Consider the following 25,219-nt stretch of genomic DNA (forward strand, 5'->3'; position numbering starts at 1 on the left):
GTACTTAATTAGGATCTACAGTACTGTGGCCCACTGTGAACAGTATGGGTCCACTATAAACAGTGTTGTGTGGGCCCTGACGTGGGCCCCACCGTGAACAGTATGGGTCCACTTTGAACAGTATTGCGCGGTCCCCCATGTGGGGCCACTACGCACGGCAGGTCGCGAAATCTTGGCGCGCTAGTAGTACTTAATAACCCGCGTCACGTGGGCGGGGGCGCCCCTGGCTTATCCCTTCCGCCTCCGCCCCTTCCAGAAAAGAGAAGGTCTCCGACCTTCGTGCTGACGCGCTCGCGCGCGCTATATAACCGGCAGGTCCGCGGCCTTTCGTCGCCACGGTTGCAGAGCCAGCGAGAGACGCGACTTGCTTTTCGCTTCATCCGTAGCGAGCTTACGAGTTGCTGCCCATCACTTTCTTGGTCGTCTCTGATCGATCGGCCTGAGCTCCCGGCAGCGGCAGCGGCAGCGGAAGGACAGGAGGAGGATGAGCTCGGTGTGCGCGAGGCCCGTGGGCTCGGGCTGCTACTTCGCCGGGGCCAGGGGCCAGCGGCGGGCGCGGGTGCGGGTGGCCGCCGCGGCGGCGGTGGCCGCGCCGGCGTCGAAGGCGACGATGTACGAGGTGCTGGCGGTGGAGGAGACGGCGGGGCCCGAGGAGATCAAGGCGGCGTACCGGCGCGCGGCGCGGCGGTGGCACCCGGACGCGTGCCCCGGCGGCGCCGACCGCTTCATGGCGGCGCGGGAGGCCTACGAGGTGCTGTCCGACCCGGAGCGCAGGCGCGGCTACGACATCCAGCTCCGCTGCGGCGGCTTCGGCTTCGGCGACGCGGGCTACCGCGCGGCGCGGCGCGCGGGGTTCGCCGACTGGGAGTCGCAGCTGGCCGGGCTGCAGTGGCGCGCGGCGGAGCGGCGCGGCCGGGAGACGTGGGGCAGCAGGATGCGCCGGGCCGCCGCGTAGCAGACCCATTGTAACCTTGGAGGCGCTATCAAATACTCCATTGTAACCCTGGAGGCGCTATCAAATACCATTGCTTCATCCGGGTTCTTACGAAATGCGATCACCGAATCAAAACAACACGACCGTTTCCTGTCACCGGTTCACCACTCGTTTTTTTTTTGATAAATGTTTCCTGTCACCACTGTCTATGCAAAATGATTTCCGGTCGATACCGTGCCAACAGATATTTTTCTGGATCAACAAAGCTGAACTCAAGTGACTGAGTAGCCTGAATAATGAGTGATGGATGGTACTGAAGCAGGCAGCAGGGCCGAGACGCCGGGTAATTTAGGGCCTGATTGGTTGCTCGTACGAGCTTGGCTTGCATCGCATCAGGGAATCAAGCTCACGCGAGCCAGTCTTACTACATGCAAAATTGTCTTGTTTGGTTACCTATGTGCACGTAACCTGGCTCAGTAAAGAAATTGTTATGGTTGGTTGTATCGGTCTTCCCACCATCGCTATCAAGCAGCTAATGTTGAAGCAGACTTGCAAAATGTTTTCCGTTTCCGCCGAGCCAGGCCAGCGAGTGCATTTTGCATCCGGCGAGCCAAGCTCTAGTGCCCGTGCAAGCAACCAATCAAATGAATATTGCATCCTGAGAACTTGGATGGGGCTGATTCACCCAACCAATCAGCCCCTTACCGCAGCGGGGAGTTCGGAGCCTGCTGAACATGCACATGGTGTTAGTGGGTTCGGTGTGAACAGCACGTAGAAAGATAATCGCTGATAGTCCAGGAAATCACATATACTACCCTCCGTCCCTAAATAACTGTCGCTTTCGCTTTCCGAGAAATAATTTTGATTAATTTTATATAAAAAGATATTAATATTTATGATACATAATTAATATCATTAGATAGATCTTTTAATCTAGTTTTTAATAAATTTATTTGGAGATACAACTGTTGCACGTTTTTTATACAAATCGAGTCAAACTCGTGGCACGCACACCAACAGCGACACTTAAAAAGGGACAGAGGGAGTACCATAAGATGCTGATAGAACATAAGCACACCAGCTGCTGGTGATAATGTTTCAGGTAAACCATCATGGAAAGCTGGCAAATCTGAAATAGACAAGGCCCCTTGCAATGACGTTACGGCCACGAACTGCAAAAGATGGAGCATGTCAGGAATTTGACTGATAGCAAGTGTAGTTCAGGATATTGATGCCAAGTCGGCCATACTGGCCAATACTGGATTGGACTGCAGGAGTAGGATCGAATGTTAAAGTATGGTTACCATTAGTTCTAACTTCTAAGTCGCCAAGTAAACAAGTATAATGATTGAGTTGACTGGTTACGATTAGTTCGGCATCAATTGGCTGTAACGGTTTTATCTATGAAAGAATATTCTAGCATACAGTCAACTTCTAACCATTCTAATTCTAACTACTAGTACTATAAATCTGGAAATTTGTGCGACTTCCAAGTGCCATTAGGACACCAATTGTGCTGTTATATGATTGAGTTGCAACTTTTCATGATTTTTTTTCTTTCAGTGTTGACATTGCTAGGAAAAAATGATAATAATGACATCCAATTTCTGATCGTCAACAGGCATTAGACAATTCGTTTTGGTTGCCCCCATTTGGGTGAGGCATTAGCTCCGGAATCCACATCACATCATCTGGTATTCTGGTAGATTTGAGTGCAGCAATGGATCCTCGGGGAGGTTGCCATTGCCATGGACTCTCCAGCCACAAAGCCTACGACGATGCGATCAGACACTACGGCTTGGCAGCTCAAGGGGGGAGATCTGCGCGCTGAAGGATCCAATGGGGGAGCTCTGCACGGTGGCAGCCTTGGCGGCGACCGTCCAGTGTGGCCTCCTGTCGCTAGTGCCCTCCGCAGTAGAAGCCGTGAAGACCATGAGGGGGGTTTTCACAGGTCCGGAGACAAGAAAAAAGCCGAATTAGTGTAGGAATGGAGATTTCTACTTTCCGTAGTTGGGTTTGAACTTGAATTTAGTTTTGTGGTGTCCGCTTCGTCTCTAGATTATACTTCGTCTCCAAAATTCCTAGACGTGTCGATTGTTGGTGGTATACTTGGGCCGGTCACACGGGTGAGCCGAGCTCGACCCTCGTCAAAGTAAAACCCAAATCTCAACGAGCTGAAGGTTCTCTCCATCCGTAGCTAGGTAGAGCAACGAGCGGTGGGAGGCCCTGCTGGCTCGCCATCGGCCATCGGCTATCAGCGGTGGAGAGGGGAGTAATTTTGCAAAATAGCCTCTTTTGATATTTGCTAAATTCTTCTGATTTGGATCGAATTATTAATCGCGATCTAATTAGTTATTACTAAAATCTCAATATCTGAATTGCGGTTAATACTTGCGATCCAAAAACTTTTGAAGAACTTCTAAATATTTTCATAAACCCCAGCTCAGTTGCCATTTTTTTTAAAAAAAGTTTGTCCCTCCTTTGCAGCTGCTGGACATGGCTTTCTCGTACGACGCTAACCGCCGGCGTGGATTCACCAGACAGCGCTTTCAACTGTAGGGAAACGGGTAGGCTACGCTAGCATTACTACCGCATAAACCCAAGATACTTGCGAGTAGATGATCATAGATCGTTACCACTAGACGCGCAGCGCAGCGGAAGAAGTCGCGCGTCGATGTAGAGGAAGTAGTCGATCACGTCCCACGAACCGAGCTCTTCGTACTTGATCCCAGCAGCCGATCAGCGCAGCAGTCGCAGCAGCGCCTCCACGGAGTCCACACGTACGGGGATGAAACGCTGGGCGTCGGTGTGCTAGCACCGCACGCACGGCAAGGGCGGCGGCCGAGAGAGAGGGAGGGGCGGCGGCTAGGGAGGTGGCGCGGCTCAGGTCCTCGCCCCCCTAGCCCCTCCCTCATATATATAGGGCGTCCTAATGGGCTTATATCTCATAGGCCCATTAGTAACCCTAATCCCTCTTGGATCAATATCCACTTGGGCCTTTAAACCGTATTGTGATGATGGGCTCTTGGGCATATCACCAACAATCTCCCACTTGCACTAGAGACAATCATACATGCAAGCTTTCCAACATTCCAAACCCCTTAAGTGTGTGACCCGTTAGGTTCATGTGTAGGTGGTCGTGATCGGAAATCATTTCCGAATCACAAGTCAATAGCGGCACCTAGCAGGGCATAGTGACTCACAAATACACATAAAGATCATATCGGCCGAACCATAGATATACTCATACACCGATCCCTTTGCCACACGATACCAGTCAAGCTCAAAGCGAGATGCGTGCCACCTTTGTGATAGCTCGACCATTCTCTCGATCTAATAGTGAATTCTATTCATAACTAACTTTTAGTCATCATGATTAACTCTTTAATCACTTTGGCATGGCCATGCACTTTCAAATCCAACTATCTCGAGGGGCCCAGAGATATCTCTCCCGTTATCTAGGAGGGGCAAATTCCATCTTGATCCGCTCACATCCCATTCCATGTTTCATGACATACCTGTAAGCTGCTTTTGTAACTACCCAGTCACGGAGTAGCGTTTAGCAACCCCAAGATGCACCACTACACACAGTGAGAAACAATGGCGATCTCAGGTCTAAGGATTCAGTAGGTATAACACTCAAGAACAACTGATGGCACATACAAAATAACAATCCCAACATTGTCTTGGAGTGGGTCAATCCAACACCATGTTCACCAACATGTGTCCACATCATTAATCCGATATCTCCATATCCATGATCCGTGAAACATGATCATCAATTAATGCATGTGCTAGTCTCAATGTCGTTGTTGTCCCACACAACGACATAAACTAGGGATAATTTAGAATCATATCATTTTCAACAAAGAGTTTCACGAACAAGTCACATACTTGATAATCAATGTAAAATAATCATCCATGGAACAAATAACAATTATTTATCATTACATAAACATACTCATGACACAAAATCTCCCACGCACACTAGAATCACTGATGTAAGTATCTAATACCCATAGATCTCATGTACGCCTCATGCTTTGATTGTGCGAGAGGTTTCGTCAACGGATCAGCAACGTTTGAATCCGTGTGCACCTTGAAAACCTTCACATCACCTCTCTCAACAAAGTTACGGATGAGGTGATACTTTCGCAGTATATGTCTGGACTTCTTAGTTGTTCTAGGCTCCTTTGCTAGTGCAACGGCACCACTATTATCACAATAGAGGTCCACTGGACTGGACGCACTAGGAACAACACCCAAGTCAGAAACAAACTTTCTGATCCAAACAGCTTCTTTTGCAGCTTCGGAAGCTGCAATATACTCGGCCTCTGTCGTCGAATCAGCCACCGTATCTTGCTTGGAACTCTTCCAGCTCACTGCCCCACCATTGAGGCAGAAAACAAAACCGGATTGCGATTTGGAGTCATCTTTGTCTGTTTGAAAACTAGCATCGGTGTAACCCTTTACAAGGAGCTCATCTTCGCCTCCAAATATTAGGAACATATCCTTAGTTCTTCTCAAGTACTTAAGGATACTCTTTACAATTGTCCAGTGAGGTTCACCGAAATCTGACTGATACCTGCTCGTAACACTTAGAGCAAAGAAAACATCTGGGCGCGTGCAAAGCATAGCATACATGATCGACCCTATGGCTGAAGCATAAGGAATCGTACTCATCCTCTTTTGCTCATCAGGTGTCGTAGCACATTGACTCTTGCTTAGAGTAATGCCATGTGACATTGGCAAGAAACCTTTTTTGGAATCTTGCATATTGAACCGATTCAGTATCTTGTCAATGTACGTGTCTTGGCTCAATCCAATTAGCCTTTTTGATCTATCTCTATAGATCCTAATACCCAGAATATAAGCCGCCTCTCCTAAATCCTTCATCGAAAAACTCTTTTTCAATGAGGTTTTAACGGCTTCAAGCATTGGAATATCATTTCCGATCAGTAATATGTCATCCACATATAGGACCAGAAACACAAGTGCGCTCCCACTAGCCTTTTTGTAAACACAAGGCTCATCTTCATTCTTGATGAAGCCAAACCCTTTGACTACTTCATCAAAACAAATATTCCAACTCCGAGATGCTTGCTTCAATCCATAGATGGACCTCTGAAGCTTACATATATTCCCAGCATTTTTAGGATCGACAAAACCTTCAGGTTGTGTCATATACACATCCTCACTTAGATGTCCATTAAGGAAAGCGGTTTTGACATCCATTTGCCATATCTCATAGTCATAATATGCGGCAATTGCTAGGAGAATCCGAACAGACTTTAGTATTGCGACGGGCGAAAAGGTTTCCTCATAGTCAACACCTTGAATTTGTCGGAAACCTTTCGCCACCAATCGTGCCTTATAGATGTGAACATTTCCATCCATATCTAATTTTTTCTTAAAAATCCACTTACAGTCGACAGGTCTTACACTGTCAATCTGATCGACCAAGTTCCAAACTTGATTATCATGCATGGATTTTAACTCGGATTCCATGGCTTCAAGCCATTTGTCGGAGTCGGGTCACATCATTGCTTCTTTGTAGGCCAAGGGCTCATCATTTTCCATCAATAATACATGGCGCTCCTCCGTAATAAGGAGGTTGAGCTTGTCAGTAGCGCGACGTGCCCTTATAGACCTTCGTGGGGCTGGTGCCTCAACTACGGGTTGTGCAACATCTTGCACATCCCGTGGATCTTCAGTGGGTGCTGAAACAGTTTCGGGTGTTTCCTGAATTTCTTCAAGTTGCACCTTGCTCCCACTAAATCCTTTTGAGAGAAACTCCTTTTCTAAGAAAACACCATTGCGAGCGACAAACACTTTGCCTTCCGCCTTATTGTAAAAATAATATCCTTTGGTTTCCCTAGGATACCCCACAAAGAAACATTTGTCTGACTTTGGAGTGAGCTTATCTGACATCAAACGTTTGACATAAGCCTCACATCCCCAAACTTTGAGAAAAGATAATCCGGGACGCTTCCCAGTCCATATCTCATATGGTGTCTTCTCAACAGACTTACTTGGAACCCTATTCAGTGTGAACGCAGCAGTTTCAAGAGCATAACCCCAAAATGACAATGGAACATCAGCTTGGCTCATCATGGACCTAACCATGTCCAACAAGGTTCGGTTCCTCCGTTCGGATACCCCATTCCATTGAGGCGTTCCGGGCGGAGTTAGCTGCAGAATAATTCCACATTGCTTCAAATGATCACCAAATTCAAGGCTCAAATATTCTCCTCCACGATCAGATCGCAGAAATTTAATTGTCTTGCCTAATTGATTTTGTACTTCATTCTGAAATTCTTTGAACTTTTCAAACGATTCAGACTTGTGCCTCATTAAGTAGATATAGCCATATCTACTAAAGTCATCAGTGAAAGTAATTAAGTACTGAAAACCACCTCTGGCTATTGAGCTCATTGGTCCACATACATCAGTATGTACAAGTCCCAACAAGTCACTCGCCCTCTCACTCTGACCAGTGAAAGGCGCTTTGGTCATCTTTCCAAGCAAACAAGACTCACATGTGTCAAATGATTCAAAATCAAATGAGCTTAACAATCCATCTTTTTGGAGTTGTTCAATGCGCTTCTCATTTATATGACCTAAGCGACAATGCCAAATAAAAGTGGGATTCAAATCATTTGGTCTAAGCCTCTTAGTATTAATGTTACAGACAGATTTATCCTCAAGATCAAGAACATATAATCCATTCACCAATGGACAATGAGCATAAAAAATACCATTGCAAAAGATAGAACAACGTTTGTTCTCAATTACAATCTTAAAATCACCAACTTCTTCCAAACATGAAGAAGAAATAATGTTCTTGCTCAAAGCAGGAATGCAATAACAATTATTTAATTCCAAAACTAATCCGGAGGGTAGAGACAAGTGGTAGGTGCCGACCGCCAACACCGCAACCTTTGCGCCATTGCCGACCCGAACGTCCAACTCGCCTCTTGCAAATCTTCTAGTCTCACTTAGACCCTGCAACGATTTGCAAGTGTGAATCATCGATCCAGTATCAAATACCCATGATTCACTAGAAGATAATGCAATATTTATTTCTATAACTTTATACCTGAAGTGGAAGTCTCACTTCCCTTCTTCTTCTTCTTTTCTTCCAAGTACTTCTTGCAGTTCCTAGACCAATGTCCCTTTTCATGACAGTGGAAGCATTCATCTTCAGAAGTAGGGCCAGATTTGGCCTTAGGTGTTGGCTTTAGCTTAGAGCCCGAGGACTCACCACCGGAACTCTTTTCCTTGCCTTTACCTTTGGGATTAGGAGGCGTCCAACGCTTCCTCTTTTTGTTCCCCTTCTGAATCATCATCACATGATTGGGATTCTTCTTAATGCTCTCCTCTGCTGTTTTTAGCATCCCATGCAACTCACTCAATGTTTTATCCAAGCCATTCATCTAAAAGTTCATGATAAAAGGCTCATAGCTCGCCGGGAGCGACTGGAGAATAACATCAGTAGCCAAGTCTTGGTGAAGTTCAGAACCAAGTCTATCCAAAGTCTCAATGTAACCAATCATTTTGATCACATGAGGACTGACTGGGCTACCTTCTGCCAGCTTGCACGCAAACAAGGACTTTGAGATATTGAACCTCTCAGTCCTGGCTTGGTTCTGAAACATCCCACGCAGCCCCTCGATCATGGTATGAGCATCTGCATGCTCATACTGCTTCTGCAGATCAGGGGACATGGTGGCGAGCATCAGACAGCTGACATCAAGTGAGTCATTGCAGTGCTTCTCATAAGCTCTGCGATCAGCAACAGTTGCATTGTCAGGGAGATCATCAGGATATGGCTGCTCAAGAACATACTCCTTTTTCTCTTGTCTGAGAACAATTCTCAGATTGCGGTACCAATCAATAAAGTTTGTTCCATTCAATTTTTCTTTCTCAAGAACAGAACGCAAATTGAAAGCGGAATTGTTACTGGCAGACATGATCTACAACATTAAAGTAAAGCAAGATTTCAGCACTAAGTTTATGTAAAGACTTTCATTAACTGATTTAACAAAAGACAACCTACTATATCAAAGTCATCTTCCCTCTAATGACATATAGTAGTTCAAGATCCATAATCACTAAAATTCTAGTGAGCTTTAGCATCACGGCTAGAAAAGTAGTGATACAGGTAAGTAACAAATTACTAATCACATCTCTATGCGACTCTTGTTTGTTGGGTGGCATCCAATGCCCCGGCCCCAACCCTATGCCTTAAAGCCCAAAACTGTTTTGATAGCTTTGCTGAGTAAACCAATACTATGCTTGTGAATGTCCGACATCCACCCTATACAAAAGTGATAGCTGAGGGTACTCTACTTTGGTAAACCTACCACACAACGATCAAAATTTATAGGTGCAGCTATTGGTAAAAGGCATCAAAAACTCAAACTTTTCTGAGGGAAGCTATTCTATCATGATTAAAGCATCCACCATATGTAAAAGCATGAAAGAATAGTATGACAGGAAAATAAATATCACAGGCATATAATCATATTATATTGTGAATAGTATGGCCTCTTGCATCACAATGGGCTCCATCGCCATGGCTCCAAGGTGACCTCCATTGCCATCAGTCCTGTCTTGTGGTGATCATCATCGCCATCATGATTGAAACCTCCATGAAAAGATACTAAGCTACTACATCTAATAGCTAGTGAAATAATTACATGAGGATTCAAACATCACAAGTCGACACGCAGGTCGTTATACAATAATGGTGCAACCTCAACCCGGTTGTGTTAACTTGCGACACGCAGGCCGCACAAATCATCACATACATCATCACATGACATTGAGGCCATACCATTCACATCACACCCTGCAAAAACAAGTTAGGCGTACGACGTGTTCTACCAAAGTAGCGCTTGGGAAGCCGCTACAGCGAGAAAGCAACGGCGGTCCCGCTGGTGATTACACAGATCGCATCTATGGAATCCCTATGAAAATCTCATCAGAGTGATCGCATCACCTCAAATCCGAGCCATTCATAATGCCTCAATTTTCACTAGGTCAATCACCTTGACCGTGCAAACTTTGCACTTGAGAAGACTGCATCTACACATGACCTTGATCTGTTGGTTCAATCTGCTGACTATGCACACAGTTAGTCCCGATGGTGATTCCAGCCGGTAGGGACATGTCGTATGCATAACAGAGAAAGAACACAAACTAATCTTTTATCACATGCCGCGCAATCAACTCGCTCCAGTTTTAACCCCTTATGACCAATTGATCTAATCAAACCGTGCAAAAGTAATAGATCCAATCTACTACAACAACATATCACCTATATGCAAAAGATCTAGACCAAAAACTACGCAAGATGGCTCTGGTACCACTGTAGGGAAACGGGTAGGCTACGCTAGCATTACTACAGAATAAACCCAAGATACTTGCGAGTAGAAGATCATAGATCGTTACCACTAGACGCGCAGCACAGCGGAAGAAGTCGCGCGTCGATGTAGAGGAAGTAGTCGATCACGTCCCACGAACCGAGCTCCTCGTACTTGATCCCAGCAGCCGATCAGCGCAGCAGTCGCAGCAGCGCCTCCACGGAGTCCACACGTACGGGGATGAAACGCCGGGCGTCGGTGTGCTAGCACCGCACGCACAGCAAGGGCGGCGGCCGAGAGAGAGGGAGGGGCGGCGGCTAGGGAGGTGGCGCGGCTCAGGTCCTCGCCCCCCTAGCCCCTCCCTCATATATATAGGGCGTACTAATGGGCTTCTATCTCATAGGCCCATTAGTAACCCTAATCCCTCTTGGATCAATATCCACTTGGGCCTTTAAACTGTATTGTGATGATGGGCTCTTGGGCATATCACCAACATCAACTTCCCCCTCTCATGTCGATGGCGTGCGCCAAACCATCCACTGAAGGCAGATTGTCTGAACACTCAGACAAGAGTACCGTCTCCTACAAGACAAGGACGAACGCGCTCAGGAGCGGCAACCACGGACCACGGGTCCGGACCCCCGCGGGCAGGTCCCGAATCTCCGCGGGCCGGACCTGGGCCTCTACAAGTGGAAGCCGGACCTCCAGGAGGCCTGAGTCATCGAGCCAGCCAAAGGACCCGGACTCAGCACCCTATTTGGATAGGAGTCCGGAGCCCTCGCAAGCCCCTGTGGGCGCGGCCGCCGACCCCAGGGTCCGGCGCCGCCACGTGTCCCACAGGGCCGGCCTTCGGTCCTCCGCTCCCCGCTTGGACGACGAGTCATGATGACTAGCTACTAACTGGAGTAACAGTGCACGCTGTTACAGCGGACTGAGTCAGTAGTTCGGCGCTTCATCATGACCTCGACGCGCGGCTCCAGAGGCTAAACTCTACTTCGACAGGACAGCTCAAGACCATCCCTGTTCAGAAGCTACGCACGGAAGCCGACGACAAGATCTCCGGATCTGAGGCATTGAAAGTCAAAGTGTAGTTTATAATACATCGCCGGGCCCACCTGTCGGGGTCCCGCTCAGTGTACTGCTCCCCTTGGGCTTATAAAAGGGAGAGCACGCACAGTAGAAGAGGAGGTTCTACAATTTTTAACATATGCAGAGACAGTCATAGCTCCTCCCCCAGTTTGCACACAAGCCCAAGCAATACATCACACAGTGGACGTAGGATATTACGCTCCGGCGGCCCGAACCACTCTAAATCCTTGTATGCTTCCGTGTTCTTACACCTCTAGATCGAGCATTCCTTGACTGCCCCAAGCACACCCTACACTTAGGATTAGGCGGGTGCATTCCGCCACCCGGCTATGGTTTTCCACACCACGACACACATCGAGCGGAGAACAATTCCAAGCAAACCACGCGGCACAAACCAAGCAAAGATTGGCCTTGTTTGGTTATGGCCATTCTAGGAAATAGTAACATTTTGACTGTTAGTTACGGTGTTAAACAAAGACACTTTATAAAACCAACTCCAAAACTCCTGCGCTAGGAACCCTGAAGAATCTAATGAGGCATTTGACCGCGCGATTTGATGATGGTTACTGTAGCACTACTATAGCCGATCATCAATTAATTACCGTCGTTAGATTCGTCGCGAAAAGTTGCACTTATCCCTAAAAATTTTTTGCAAATAGACTTCATTTAGTACTCCATGCATGCAAAATTCTCTTTAAAAAAACGTATTCTAGGAGTACAAGAATGAAACCAAACGAGGCCCTTGCCAACCAGCAGTAAAACATCTATACTAGATCAAGATTACTTTTATATTCAAAAGAAAAGATCAAGATCACTTGGTCGAAAGGGCCTCCAATCTAATGGTTCCAAGAGTCATAGTAACATCTCTATTTATAGGTTCGACTCCATATGAGAACAAATATTTTAGAATTTAACCAAGGACGTTATGCTTTCAGTAGTAGGCGATGTTCCGATCAACGTCGAACGCATATAGTTACTTTATCAATTTTTATAATTTGTCGGAAGATGCTAATAGAGTTAGGATTTATGTTAATCCATTCATAGAGGTGAGTGCGGTAATTTTATCAATCTCAAGAATTTGTCAGTGCAGTTTTAAAAGATACTTATAAGGGTAGAGTTTGAGTTCGTAAGGATAAGAGCAAGATTAATAGATTTCGCCCGCTGCCGGCGTATAGCAGTGCCACATCATCCATCCAAGATAACTTTTGTTTTCTTTATTCATCCGTTCCTTGTGCCATTTAATGCTCATCGTCCCTCTGAACCAATAGAAGCAGGAAGATCGCTAGTCGCCCGCTCAAAGCTGGCGTTCTGCAAATTGCTCGCTCCATTCTCTCTCCTCTCTTCTCACTGCTCCACATACGATTCCGCCGGCTCGTCGCCAGCCATAATATACTAGAACATTGCGCGGCGTTGCCGCGCAGAAATATGCCCTCCAGTTTAGGTTTATTTTAAAAAATTGAACTGCAAAAAGTCCGGGGGGATTTTCGTAAAATTGGTAGACTGCGGGGGTTATTTGGTATATTTGGTGTCGACGGAGTACCGGTCGATTACTGAAAAGTTCAAGGGGGTTTTCATAAAATTGATGGACTTCAGAATCATTTTAACAAAGTCTAGGGTTTTTTTTACAAAATTCACGGAGTATGGCACGATTACTAAAAGTTCAGGGTTTTTTTTGTAAAGTAAGGCTCCACGAAGTCCGAGGGGTTTTCCGTTAAATTGATGGACTCCATGTTCATTTTAACAAAGCTCGGGGTTTTTTTTTTACAAAATTTACATCCCTATCTATTCCTGACCATCGGATCGCGATCCGACGGCCGGTGTTTTCGGAGCCCACGTGGCCCCTTTCCCTGGCCGCGAGCGCGACCAGGTTTAAGTAAAGAAAGATGTTCTAAGTGTGTTGTGATTATTTAAGTTGTAGTGTGTAAAATAAAAAAACTTGGGGAGCCGGATGCGCTGGGCCGCCGCGCAGCAGTCCGGTAGGCCATAGGGGTGGTGTCGTAGCGTCGGTGCCTATAGGTACTGTATTCTCCCTCTTTCTTGTTTGGCGCTTCCAGAGCGTTCTTGTATCCGCTATATCCGCTGCAAGCAAATTCTTTGAATCGTGGAGTGTCTACCCTGTTTATTTTCATGGATTTTTTTACTCTTTTCACGTAAAAAGGAATTAATCCATTTATAAAATCTTTTTTTACAGATGAGTGCTAATTCGCAAGATGAATCTAATGAGCCAAATTAATCCATAATTTACTACAATGATGTTACAGTAACTATCCACTAATCATAGATTACTATACTTCATTAAATTCATCTTGCAGTTTAGCGTTGAGGTTCTTCAGTTTTTGTAATTAGATTTCATATAATACTTATAAATACTAAAAAAAATTCTTATATAATATGATCTAAAATTTAGCTCTTGAATTCAAACAAGTGCATGCTCACCGGCGGCGATGCCGCATCTGATCCCATCCACACTGGCCAGCAGGCAGAATAAGATTAGAGTCCTATTTTTTTAAGGCCCGGCCTTTACATTATCTAGACAAAAAATTAAAGCCCTTTACCCCCATATCAGATCAGATCAATTGCTGTATGTATTCAATAATCTGTATCTGTACGTAATCTGTATCTGTACCTAAAGCACTGATTCCTATCCGTCCCCTCCCCTCCGCTAACATGGGAGCCCAGACATACACCGCGTTGTACTGAAAGTGGACGATCAAGATGGCGCGGGAGGCCACTGCTGTACGACCCAAGCGCAGGCGCGGCGCATGGGGTTCCGGACGGATGAGTTGACATTAGCTCGTTTAGTTAGCAAAATTTTTTAGACAAATTTTTTTAGCACTTTTTTCAACACTAATTACGAATATTAAATATAGTTTAGTTATAATACTAATTACATGGATGAACGGAAAATCGCGAGGCGAATCTATTAAACCTAATTAATCTGTTATTAGAGGTTGTTTACCGTAGCACGACATTGTGTAATCATTACATAATTAGATTCATTAGATTCATCTCGCGATTTCACCTGAGGGTTATTTTTTTAGAATTGGGAATATATATTAAACATATTCCAGCTTCTGTATCGATTGATACATATAGCTGTTCAAAACTACAATCCACACAGCAACAAGCGTCCGAGCGAAACAAGACAGAGTAGCAGAAATAAAAGAGACTAAAAATGCTTAGACATAAGCAATCCGATTAATGAAAGGCCATCCATTCGAAGCGAAGATTTCCATGGCAGAACACTCAAGTGCGCGACACCCCTCTAACACCAACGGTCTTTCCTCTTCTTTTTGCAGCAACGCCCAAAACCGGATCCAATAAGTTCCTCTGAACAGCACCTGCAGAGACGAAGAAACTCACGCACAGTTAAAAGTAATGTCATTTCGAGTTAGCCAGATTGCTCATAAGATTGCACATGCTCCCACTAAGGCCTGATATTTATGTTGTTTTCTCAGCCCATTCAACCAGTAAGTGAACATATGATTCACATTTAACGGCATAGGTAAATTAAAAACAACACTTATCAGTCTCCATAAGAATTTAGCGTTGTGGCAATCGAAAAAAAGGTGTTGTATTGTTTCATTAAGATTACAGTAACAACATTTTAAACTCCCTTTCCATCGCCATCTAGCTAAATTATCTTTAGTGAGAGTAACCCCTTTAATCAAGTACTACATAAAAATCTTAATCTTGAGAAGCAATTTAAGTTTTCAGATAATATGATTATGAGGTATTATATTAGTGGTTGTTATTGCCCTATCCATAGATTGCACTAAAAACCCCATTCTGAAGCAGGGACCACATAAAAGTGTCACTTTGATCTTGTAGCTGAATATCCATTACTCTAGCCACCAGTTGGTGCCACAAGAGTAAGTTGTTAGCCACTAGAGATCTATGAAAAGAAACACTTAGTGGAGTCGAGGTTAGAACATGGCTGACTAACACAGATTTTTTCCTGGCAATGTTATACAGGGTCGGGTATTGATTTTTAAGAGGTTCATTATCAAGCCAGGAGTCTTCCCAGAATCTGATCTGAGACCCATTACCCAACTTAAATTTGCCCCATCTCATGAACTCAGATTTGACACTCATGAGACCCGACCAAAAATGTGAATCTCCACACAAGTGTTCAACCTGAGTAAGAGATCTGAACCGAAGGTATTTCCTCCTAAGCAGAGTTTGCCACACCCCTTTTCATTTATTAGCTTAAAAAGCCATTTGCTTAGCAAACATTTATTTTGTGCATCTAGATTTAAGATTCCCAAACACCCTTGGTCTTTTGAGCAGCAAAGGACACTCCATCTTGTCAGCCTATACTTTTTTTTATGTTCGTTACTTTGCCAAAAAAAACCTAGATTTATAGAAATCTAGCTTTTTTAGAACCTCACGAGGAACTTCAAAGAACAAAATCATAAACAACGGTAAGTTGCTAAGCACAGAGTTAATAAGGACAAGCTTTCCACCAGCAGAAAGCAACTTCCCTTTCCATCCGCTTAACCATTTTTGGAATCTTTCATCAACTCCTTTCCAATCTGAATTTTGAAGTCTTCTGTAATGCATGGGTATTCCTAGGTATCGAAACGGAAACATACCTTGGCTGCAGCCAAAGATTTGTTTATATTCCATTTGGACAGCTGGGCCTCCCCAAAACAGAATAATTTGCTTTTATGAAAATTAATCTTAAGGCCAGACAGTTGTTCAAAAGCACATAGTAAAAGCTTGAGGTTTTTTGCCTGTTCAAGATTATGTTCCATAAAGAAAATTGTGTCATCTGCATATTGCAAAATAGAAAGACCATCATTGATTAAATGCGGGACTACTCCCTTGAACTGCTGGTTTTCTTTGGCTCTCTCAATTAATATTGCCAGCATGTCAACAACAATATTAAAGAGTATGGGAGAAAGAGGATCTCCTTGCCTAACTCCTTTTCTCGTTTAGAAGTAGTGCCCAACATCATCGTTTACTTTTATGGCTACCGAACCTTTGGTTATCACTTGATTAATCCAAGCACACCATTTCGTTGAAAAGCCTTTCATTTGCAACACTTGTTGAAGAAACGGCCATTTCACCTTGTCACATGCTTTTTCAAAATCAAGTTTTAAGATAACCTCATTTTTCTTTTTCTTATGCATTTCATGAATTGTTTCATGTAGAATGACCACTCCCTCTAGGATGTGCCATCCTGGAATGAAAGCTGTTTGAGATGGTCTTATTATTTTTTGAGCTACAACGGATAATCTATTCATGAGTACTTTTGTAAAAATTTTGAAGCTAGCATTTAAAAGACATATTGGCCTGTATTGTTGCACTTTGGTGGCATCCTCCTTTTTCGGTAATAGGGTAATCACACCAACGTTCAAACTATGTAAAGGCAACTCACCCCTGTGGAATTCTACAAACAGCTGAATCAGGTTAGCCTTAATAGTTTCCCAAAAAAAAATGGTAGAACTCCGCTGGGAATCCGTCCGGACCAGGTGCCTTATTGTGTTCCATTTGGAACAATGCATCCCTAATTTCCTTTTCAGAGAACTCATCACAGAGAAATTTATTTTCTAATTGAGACACCTGAGGAATGTCCTCCCTAGTGTCCTCATTTAGAGAAAAATCATTATGCTCTGGCTCTCCAAAAAGATTTTTATAGTATTCAGTGATATAAGTTTTAAGATTATCATGACCTACAATAGTCCCCTCATCTTGTTCTAGCCGAAAGATCCTAGTTTTACGATGTCTACCATTAGCTACAAGCTGAAAATATCTCGTGTTGGTGTTCCCTTGCAAAAGTCTGGTAGCTTTAGATCTCTGGAACCAATAAAGTTCCTCTTCTCTAAGCAACCCAGAAAGCTCCGCAGACAAAACACGTTTGTGTTCCAACTCTTGTGGTGATAACAGAGTGGATTCAGCTTTTCTATCACTCTAAGCAACCCAGAAAGCTCCGCAGACAAAACAGGTTTGTGTTCCAACTCTTGTGGTGATAACAGAGTGGATTCAACTTTTCTATCTAAGATATCCAGCTGTTGGAGGAGGAAACTTTTCTTACCGGGGGTTATGGAATAGGTTTTGTCAGTTATCCACATTTAACACTCTTGATTAGCGGTCAAATGTTTGAAGTACTGTAGCGTGTGAAATTTTTGGGGACTAAACGTTCGAAGTTACTGTAGCTCCACGCGTTTGACCTAAATGAAGAGGGATTAAAGTCAGAGTAACCATTTCCTGGCTGACTGGGAGGCTGGCTGGCCGGCTGCAGTGGCGCGCGGCGCGGCGGAGTTGAAGTCATCAGAGAGTGAGATGTTACCAGGACGCCCGGTAGTCTGAACAACTCTGGTGTGCGTCATCCTCTGATGAAGTTTGGAACAATCTCAAGGAACCAGCCTGTTCATTAGATAGAGTACATGAAGTGGACAAAGAATATACACATTCCACGCACCAGCAGAAACCTTATATAATTGCTAAATATTCCTCCATTTAACCCTGGCGGCCCTATTGGCTGCCTAGCTCTAAGCTCACTGAACTAAAACAACACGAACATTCTCTGTCCCCACCATCTATGCAAAAGGGTTTCCTATCGATACAGTGCCAACTGGTATGTTCCTGAATCAACAAAGCTGGTCTAAGAGAGTATCTTGAATAACGATCGACGGATCACAATGAAACAGGCAGTATGGTAGAGTGATTTACCGCAGCGGAGAGTTCGGGGCCTGCTCGACAAGGCACGGTAGTCCACCTGAAACATGCACATGTTGTTACAGTCATAGTGTCATACCCGGTGGCCTTGGTGTGAACATTAGAAAGATGATCGTTGATATATGCTGTCCAGGAAAGCATACCATGTGATGGTGGAACAAAAGCGCAAGAACTGCTGGAGAACCATGTTTCAGGTAAACCATCGACGAAAATTGAGAGATCTGGATTAGGCAAGGCCTCTTGCAATGAACTCATGTCCATGAACTGTAAAAGATGGAGCATGTCAGGAACTTGGATAGCAATTTTTAGTCCAGGATATTGATGGCAAGTTGGAAGTTGGCCATGCTGCGCATCACTGGATACAGGCTGCAGGAAAAAAAATACTATTTCGGAATACAGTCAACTTCTACAGTTACACAATTCTAACTATTCTAACTACCATCTGATCCCCGTCACAGCTATAGACATGACTGGTGCAAGTAAAATACAACTCTGGAAATTGGAGGGACTTCAAAAGTCACCACAAATTATGATGGTGTATGTTTGAGTTGTTATTTTTCTTAATTTCTATACTATCAGACCTTTGACAATAAGTTGTTTGTGCTGAAGTCACATGACTGGCATGACTTTCCAGCTGTTGCAAACATACATCAACAGTGTTCTAGACCATTATCGATTTGCAGACTACCAGCACAGCATATATAATATTAACTTATACAGCAGGGAAATGCTTTAGGCTATATTGGCGTCACATTTTACAGTTAACTAGATTCTGCTGGCTACTGGGGCCATCTAGAGAAACCACTTAGCTGAAGGTAAGGTTAAAAAAATGATCAACCCAAGAAAAACTCCATCAATGGAAGGAAAAAGATGGCATTAGGATACCAGATCAGGGGTCCCCGAACGAGTGTCAAATGGAAGATCAAATGGATTAAGTGGCATATGCTCAGTAGAGGCTCCTTCCTGTAAATAAGAGGTAATCTATAAGCCCAAAATCAATCATGAGAGGAACTATGTACCAAAATCTAAATGGGATAGGAACTACAGAAGCCATATCACTTAAAGAATGGCAGATACCACAGATGGCTGTGCGGAAGCAGCAAGTAATGTATTAGGTGATAATCCATCCACCATTAATACTTCATTGGGATCATCATCATGAGATTCCTAAATGGAAGGAAATATCTTTAGTGCTGTTTTATTGATACCATAAAAAAGGGAGAGGAAAAGGTGTACCTTTGAAACTACAGAGCACATAAATGGGTTGCTGGTTGAAAGGGATATGTTCACAACATTCCTGTGGTTGTCAATTCGTGGCTGAGCATAGCGTTGATCATGAGAAACAACCCCATTAACATCATCAAATGAATGCCAGAGCTACAAATAAAAACAACCACAATATGAGTTAGAATAAAAACTAACCTAACAAGATTTTTGACAGCAAGAAAATAAACCACTTATTAATGAAATTCATGATTTAACCACCTGAGAAACATTGTCATCCACCAGCCCTTTAGGAACTTGCAATTTAGAAGTCATTAATGATATATCTCCCTTGGCAGTGTACTGTGTGCTAGCACTGGAAGCATCGAAAACACTCCAAGGCTGGTGTAGAAGAAAAGGTTGAAAATTCAAACATAAGATTTGAAGCACAAGACTAAGTTAATAGCATAAATCTTCATAAGAAGAAAATAAAAACTTGACTTGCGTGGGAAAGACTGCCCCCATGGCATTTTCTAAGAGAAGATCTCTCACGCAGGCCAAGAAAACCCGAAAACCCCTGAACCCCTGTCCCACCCTTACACAGGGGTGCCGTAGCCCGTACTGTAACCCATGTGAGAGCGGGCCGTTGTGGGCCAGGACCTATTTTTCATGTGCTTTGGCGTGTAGGAAGGCGAGGGGAGTTTTATAACCCCAGCTTGAAATTCGATTCCACAATGAGTCGAACTCAGAGGACCTAAGGAGTGCTACTGAGGCCACCTAACCAGTCCGGTTAGGCACCCATTTGCTCATAAGAAGAAAAATGATTTCAAACATTTCGAAAGGAGCACACGTCAACTTCATTTTATTGAGAACACATGTTGACATAAAAAAACATATATAGGAAGAGCAAGCCTAGGTCAACGAAAATGTTTCTCACCTGGGAACTGCCTGTATCAGGAGATGTAGCAGTAGACTGATTGGTAACCGAAACGTTATCCTTAGAGCTCTGGAACCATGTTGGCTCATCATTTGATTCAAAGGAAAACAAATCATGACTCAGAGCCTGTTTATTGGTGCTGGTGGCAGCAACATAAGAAATCCCAGCGACTGAAGGTTGCTTTTGTTCTGGAGGTGTATCAAATGTAGCCCACCCAGAATTGTCTATTGACGGAGCTGCTGGTATCAATATATCACCTGACAGAGTTTCAGTAGGCATATTTGCGAACAGATCTATAGGTTGTTCCAAGGTAGTTACTTGATGTTTCTTAGCAGCTGTGGAATTAACGTGATCTTGATTTGGGGCACTAATAGCATCAGAAAAGGCTATGAAACTTGGAGCAGCAGGGTTGGCGGATTTCGGAGCTCTTTGAACATTATCATCCTCAAAAATCAAATCAGATAAGCTTGACTTGCCTAATTTAGGAGAGATTGAATCTATGTTTCCTGCTGACATAGTTATCTGAAAGAGAGAGTAGAACATTTATTTAATGCGATAATAAATGAAAGTTGATGGTTTACAAGAAGACAATACATCTCCACCCACCTGTGAACTAGTGAGTCCATAAGAACTCTGTTGATTTGATTGATCTTGTAGAACAGGGGCGCTGAAACACCCATTATCAGGAAAATTAGGTGATTGTGGTGCAGTTCTAACTGTATCACTCATGCTTGACCCTGAGCAATTGGAAGTCCTTGATCCACAACTCTCACCAGCATATCTGTCCTCAGACATTCTCTCATGCAGGCTATGTGAACTGTAAGCAAATCCAGAAATCTTCCCATCAAGCCCCCAATCTGAGCCAGGCTTCCTACTAAGAAATGCGGATTGTTTGCCATTGCGTTGCTCTTCATACTGGTAATCATAAGGTGGGCTCTGTGAAAATGAATGGTAGGAACTTGCCCTTCTATGTTCTTCTTCATGGGCCTTTTGGTTCTGAAAGATTGAGTATAGTTTACTTAAGAGTTCAGAAGGATGCGTTGCTGCCACATACTCTAGGAAAGGTACATTATATGAAGACTTTCCTTAATGAATAAAACATAATTGAACTTTAATCACAGATACACCTCCTTAAGTATTCAGTGACATCTACGGATATAGCAACAGGCTTGTGAATCCGCTGACAGTCAAAATCCAAGAGTGATAAAGGATAGTTTTCAGGCAGATAAGAGCTAGACTTCTAAGACCCAACCAAATTTACCAGTTTATCTCTTGGAGGCCTTTCAGAAAATCTCCCACCAGCATACCTTCTCTCCACATAAACAGCTTTTATGAATTCCCTAAGATTGCCAATGTTGCTGCAACAATAGGTTTTAGTCAGAGATGTGTTTGATATGTATTACCACAACAGATAACAGTGACTGGATTCTTCTTTACCTGCTATCAGGTAGCCTCATTTTCTGGGTATCAAAGTCCTTCAAGAACGATTCTCTGGCTCGCTGCATCAATCGATTGAAGAGTTAGAACATGAACAAAAAGAGCATCCCCTAGCCGCGAACAGCAGAACGAAACCAGCAGATGGCTTCACCTGGTTCCCACCCTTCTGGAGAGCCTCGACCTCTTGTGTGCTGAATGTGGACATGGACACGGATTTCACACGGTGCGTGAACTCACGACTACAAGTGCATCGATATGTTAGGATGACAGAAGAGATCAGAACGCCAGCATGCGCGAATGAAACTAGCTAACCCCATCCTTATTCAAAAAGTGAATTCGATAGATTTAACAAAGCAGCTAATGTTTTTTTATTGCAGTAACAGATGAGAGCAATCCTGGCTGTGTTTAGATTCGTAAAATGGTGGTAAAAAGGGTCACATCAGACACTGTAGCACACTGTAGCACTTTTTGTTTGTTTGTGGTAATTGTTGTCCTATCGTGACCTAACTAGGCTCAAAAGATTCGTCTCGTCGTGTACATCAAAACTATGTAATTAGTTTTTTTATTTACTTATATTTAATGCTTCATGAGGCAAAAGATTTGATGTGATAGGTAAATAGTAAAGTTTGGAGAGAGAAATTTTGAATCTAAACACAGCCCCTGTAAACTTGCGAAGTACGCTGAAACGGTCGACTACTACAACTAAAATGCATCGCTGGTACTCTATGAATAACAAGAGACACGGATGAGCACGCATGTAAGCAATCCATGACAGGAGCGGAGAAGGCAATGCAGCACTCACTGGATGCCGCTGCAGGAGACGCAGACGAAGGTCCAGAAGCTGGTGCACACGTACTGCGGCCCCTGGATCAGAGTCATAGCCACGCCACATAGATATTGAGTAATAAGCAACGAGCGCCGCCAGGGGATCAGAAGCAGCAAGCAAAGCCACGGGCCACGCAGAAGGACGGAAACAGATAGAGCCCTTACGAGGCCGTTGCAGTTGACGCATCTGCGGTTGGGCGGCAGCTTGAGGAGCCCCCGCACGATCCGCTCGTTCCTCTCCTCCTCCTTCCTCGACGCGGCCACCATCGCCTCGCCTCGCCTCGCGCCGCGCTCTGCGGGAGCGGCTTCGGACGGAGAGCTTCAGCCTGGTGGATTGCCGCGCCGCCCGCTGCTCCCACCCCCCCGGAATCGAGCGCGAGGCCCCGGCCGGCAATCCCGCAGCGGGCTCCGGGCGATTCCCGCGAGTGAAGAGCGGACGCCGGGAAATCGGAGGGAGCAGGATTATTCCAGCGGAATGCGTGCGTGTTCTTTTTCCAGCGGAGGAAGCAGCAGGCAGGCAGCAGCGGAAGCGAGGCGGGCGGGGGAGTGGCGTTCGGCCTGTCCGCTGGCTCGGCGTTGGGGCGTTCGTTTCGAACTGGACTCGCCGGCGACTGGCGAGGGGGAGATAATGCCAGGGTGTGACGTGTAGTACGTTGGTGTAGGTGTAGCTGCAACGAGCAGGTACAGCAACGGGCGAATCGCCCGCCACATCACCTGCACCACTGAGGTGGAAGAAAGAACCATGCGCTTGTCGCCGCTTCCGTCGCCGAGCTCATGCACTGTTTATTCACTGCTCGGCCACTGTTTGTCCACTGTTCATTGTACTGTTGTACTGTTTATCCACTATTCACCCGCGCGCAAACAGTGCAAGAGCCGAGCGGCTTGTCGCCTTACTCTTAAAGCCCCGTTTAGTTCTCAAAATTTTTCATATGCTATCCGTCACATCGAATCTTTCGAAAGCATTAAATGTAGTTAAAAAAATAACTAATTGCACAGTTTAACTGATTAGCACGAGATGAATTTTTTAAATCTAATTAGTTTATGATTAGACATTATTTGTCAAGTAACAACGAAATGTGCTACAGTAACTTTTCGCCAACTTTTTCCGAACTAAACGGGCCCTAAATTTTTAAACAGGGCCATTTTTGCCCCTAAACCAAATTGCCCGTGATGTTTGTCCAACGGAGGCACGGCAAAGGGAGCCAGCAGCCAATTATCCCCTTTTCTAGATTCCTTTCCTTTTTTATTAAAAAAATGTTGTCCGCATTGCTCTGCTTGATTTTTAAACATTGGGCTTCGCCTTTTGACTGACTTCAACAAGGATATGCAAATGCATATATCCTTCCGCCGCGGCACTGTGCATCGACGAACGGTGCTCCAACAGCACAGGCAAACGGCGAGCCATTTTGTTTCGCGAGGAGAGAGGAGAGCTAAAAATGAATCTCCTCCCTCCTCCTATGCATTTCTCCGCTGCAGCTCGGCGGGCGTGGGGCGGTGCGGGGACGGCGCGGGGGACGGCGACCAGAGGCCCTTGAGCGCGCGCCTGGCGCCGGCGTAGGAGCGGTTGAGCTGCGCCGCCATGGCAGCCTCCCGCTGCAGTTCGGCGGGCGTGGGGCGGCGCGGGGGACGGCGACCGGAGCCAGGCGAACTTCCATCGTATCCGCGACGACGTGGACGAGCACCGGCTGAGGCGGGGTGGTGCACGGCACGTGGTGGCGCGGGGACGGCGACGGCCCGAACCCCGCGGGGGGCGGCGCCGTAGAGCGCGGCGCTGGTGGGCGTGAGCGGCCTCGCCCCCTCCCTTGCTTGATGGCCAGCCCGGTGGAGGAGCGGAGTGGAGCTCCGCGGCGCGGGCCAGTCCCGCCGCGGTCGGCGGGCGCGAGCTGGAGCTCCCATGCTCCACCGCCGAGCTCGAGGCCGAGCCCGAGGCCGCACACCGGCCAAGCTCGAGGCAGGGCCCCCGCGCGCGCTCTGCTGGCCCGGCCGCCGCCACCGCCGAGCTCGTGGGAGGAGGGTTGCCGCGCCGCGCCGCCCACTACGGAGGAGGGAGCAGGGGCGCCACGAGGGACGGAGGGGCGCGCCGCCATGCCTCCGCGACCCGCCTATCCGCGGCCGACATCCGCCGTCGAGAGCCTTGCGCGGAGCAGGGGGAGAGAGGCCGGGCCGCTGCCGCCTTCGCCTCGCCGTCGCAGCATCAGCCGGAGCCTGCCGCGGCGGAGCAGGGGAGGCGGAGCCGGGCGCGTCGTCCAACTCGTCGTCATCCAACGCGCCAGCGAAGGAGTGGGGAGGACGACGGGAAGGTGGAGCTTCGGCCTGTCGAGATCTGGCGAGCAGGGGCCCGGCCGCCGTCCTTTAGGGGCTCCGGCGCGATTGGAGAGAAGGGGGGAGGGATGCGCCGGGGGGAGGGAGCCGCGGAGGGAGGTGGCCGGTGGCGGATGACGGAGGACGAGGCACGACGAGGAGGCCGAGGCCGGAGGAGGAGGTGGCCGTCGGCACCGGAGCTCGAGCGGGCGGGCCTCGCCCTCTCCCCACGAGCTCGCCGGATCCGGATTTTGCATCAGCTCTGTTGGAGACCGGAATTTTTGCGTGCTCCATCCAACTACTGTACACAAGGCAAACTCCTAATTGCCTCTCCGATTTTGCGTTGCATCGTTGGAGTCAGTCTAACTATAGGACATGTCAGTGCTGGTGGATGCATCCAGGGATGACCCATGCTGGCTGCAGGTACTGTACTTTGAGAGT

The 25,219-nt window shown here is 46.0% G+C and overlaps 2 protein-coding genes across 2 annotated transcripts; one reads left to right on the forward strand and one right to left on the reverse strand.

The window, feature by feature from the left end:
• Positions 1-242: 242 nt before the first annotated feature.
• On the forward strand, positions 243-1,214 carry LOC120687238 (chaperone protein dnaJ 20, chloroplastic-like). The gene has a single exon (XM_039969227.1). The coding sequence runs from the start codon at positions 485-487 to the stop codon at positions 953-955; it is 471 nt and encodes a 156-aa protein (XP_039825161.1). The 5' UTR covers positions 243-484; the 3' UTR covers positions 956-1,214.
• A 16,504-nt stretch (positions 1,215-17,718) lies between these two features.
• On the reverse strand, positions 17,719-23,099 carry LOC120691490 (probable ADP-ribosylation factor GTPase-activating protein AGD14). The gene is made up of 14 exons (XM_039974565.1): positions 22,643-23,099; positions 22,455-22,516; positions 21,804-21,891; positions 21,653-21,714; positions 21,477-21,573; positions 20,822-21,211; positions 20,216-20,737; positions 19,561-19,680; positions 19,312-19,452; positions 19,153-19,242; positions 18,961-19,038; positions 18,219-18,339; positions 18,070-18,115; positions 17,719-17,982 (listed from the first exon to the last, which is right to left on the reverse strand). The coding sequence occupies exons 1-14, from the start codon at positions 22,742-22,744 to the stop codon at positions 17,937-17,939; spliced, it is 1,965 nt and encodes a 654-aa protein (XP_039830499.1). The 5' UTR covers positions 22,745-23,099; the 3' UTR covers positions 17,719-17,936.
• Between the last annotated feature and the right edge of the window lie 2,120 nt (positions 23,100-25,219).

Source organism: Panicum virgatum, chromosome 9N, assembly GCF_016808335.1.
Source record: "Panicum virgatum strain AP13 chromosome 9N, P.virgatum_v5, whole genome shotgun sequence".
In the NCBI taxonomy this organism is placed as follows: Eukaryota; Viridiplantae; Streptophyta; class Magnoliopsida; order Poales; family Poaceae; genus Panicum; species Panicum virgatum.

Bases quoted from the DNA above. Each gene is read 5' to 3' on its own strand.
- LOC120687238 (XM_039969227.1), top strand. From the start codon at position 485: ATGAGCTCGGTGTGCGCGAGGCCCGTGGGCTCGGGCTGCTACTTCGCC.
- LOC120691490 (XM_039974565.1), bottom strand. From the start codon at position 22,744: ATGGTGGCCGCGTCGAGGAAGGAGGAGGAGAGGAACGAGCGGATCGTG. The intron at 21,212-21,476 runs GTAAATTTGGTT...TCAATCTTTCAG, and splicing joins GGCCTCCAAGAGATAAACTG to AACCAAAAGGCCCATGAAGA. The intron at 19,039-19,152 runs GTATCTGCCATT...TCTTATTTACAG, and splicing joins CTTCCGCACAGCCATCTGTG to GAAGGAGCCTCTACTGAGCA.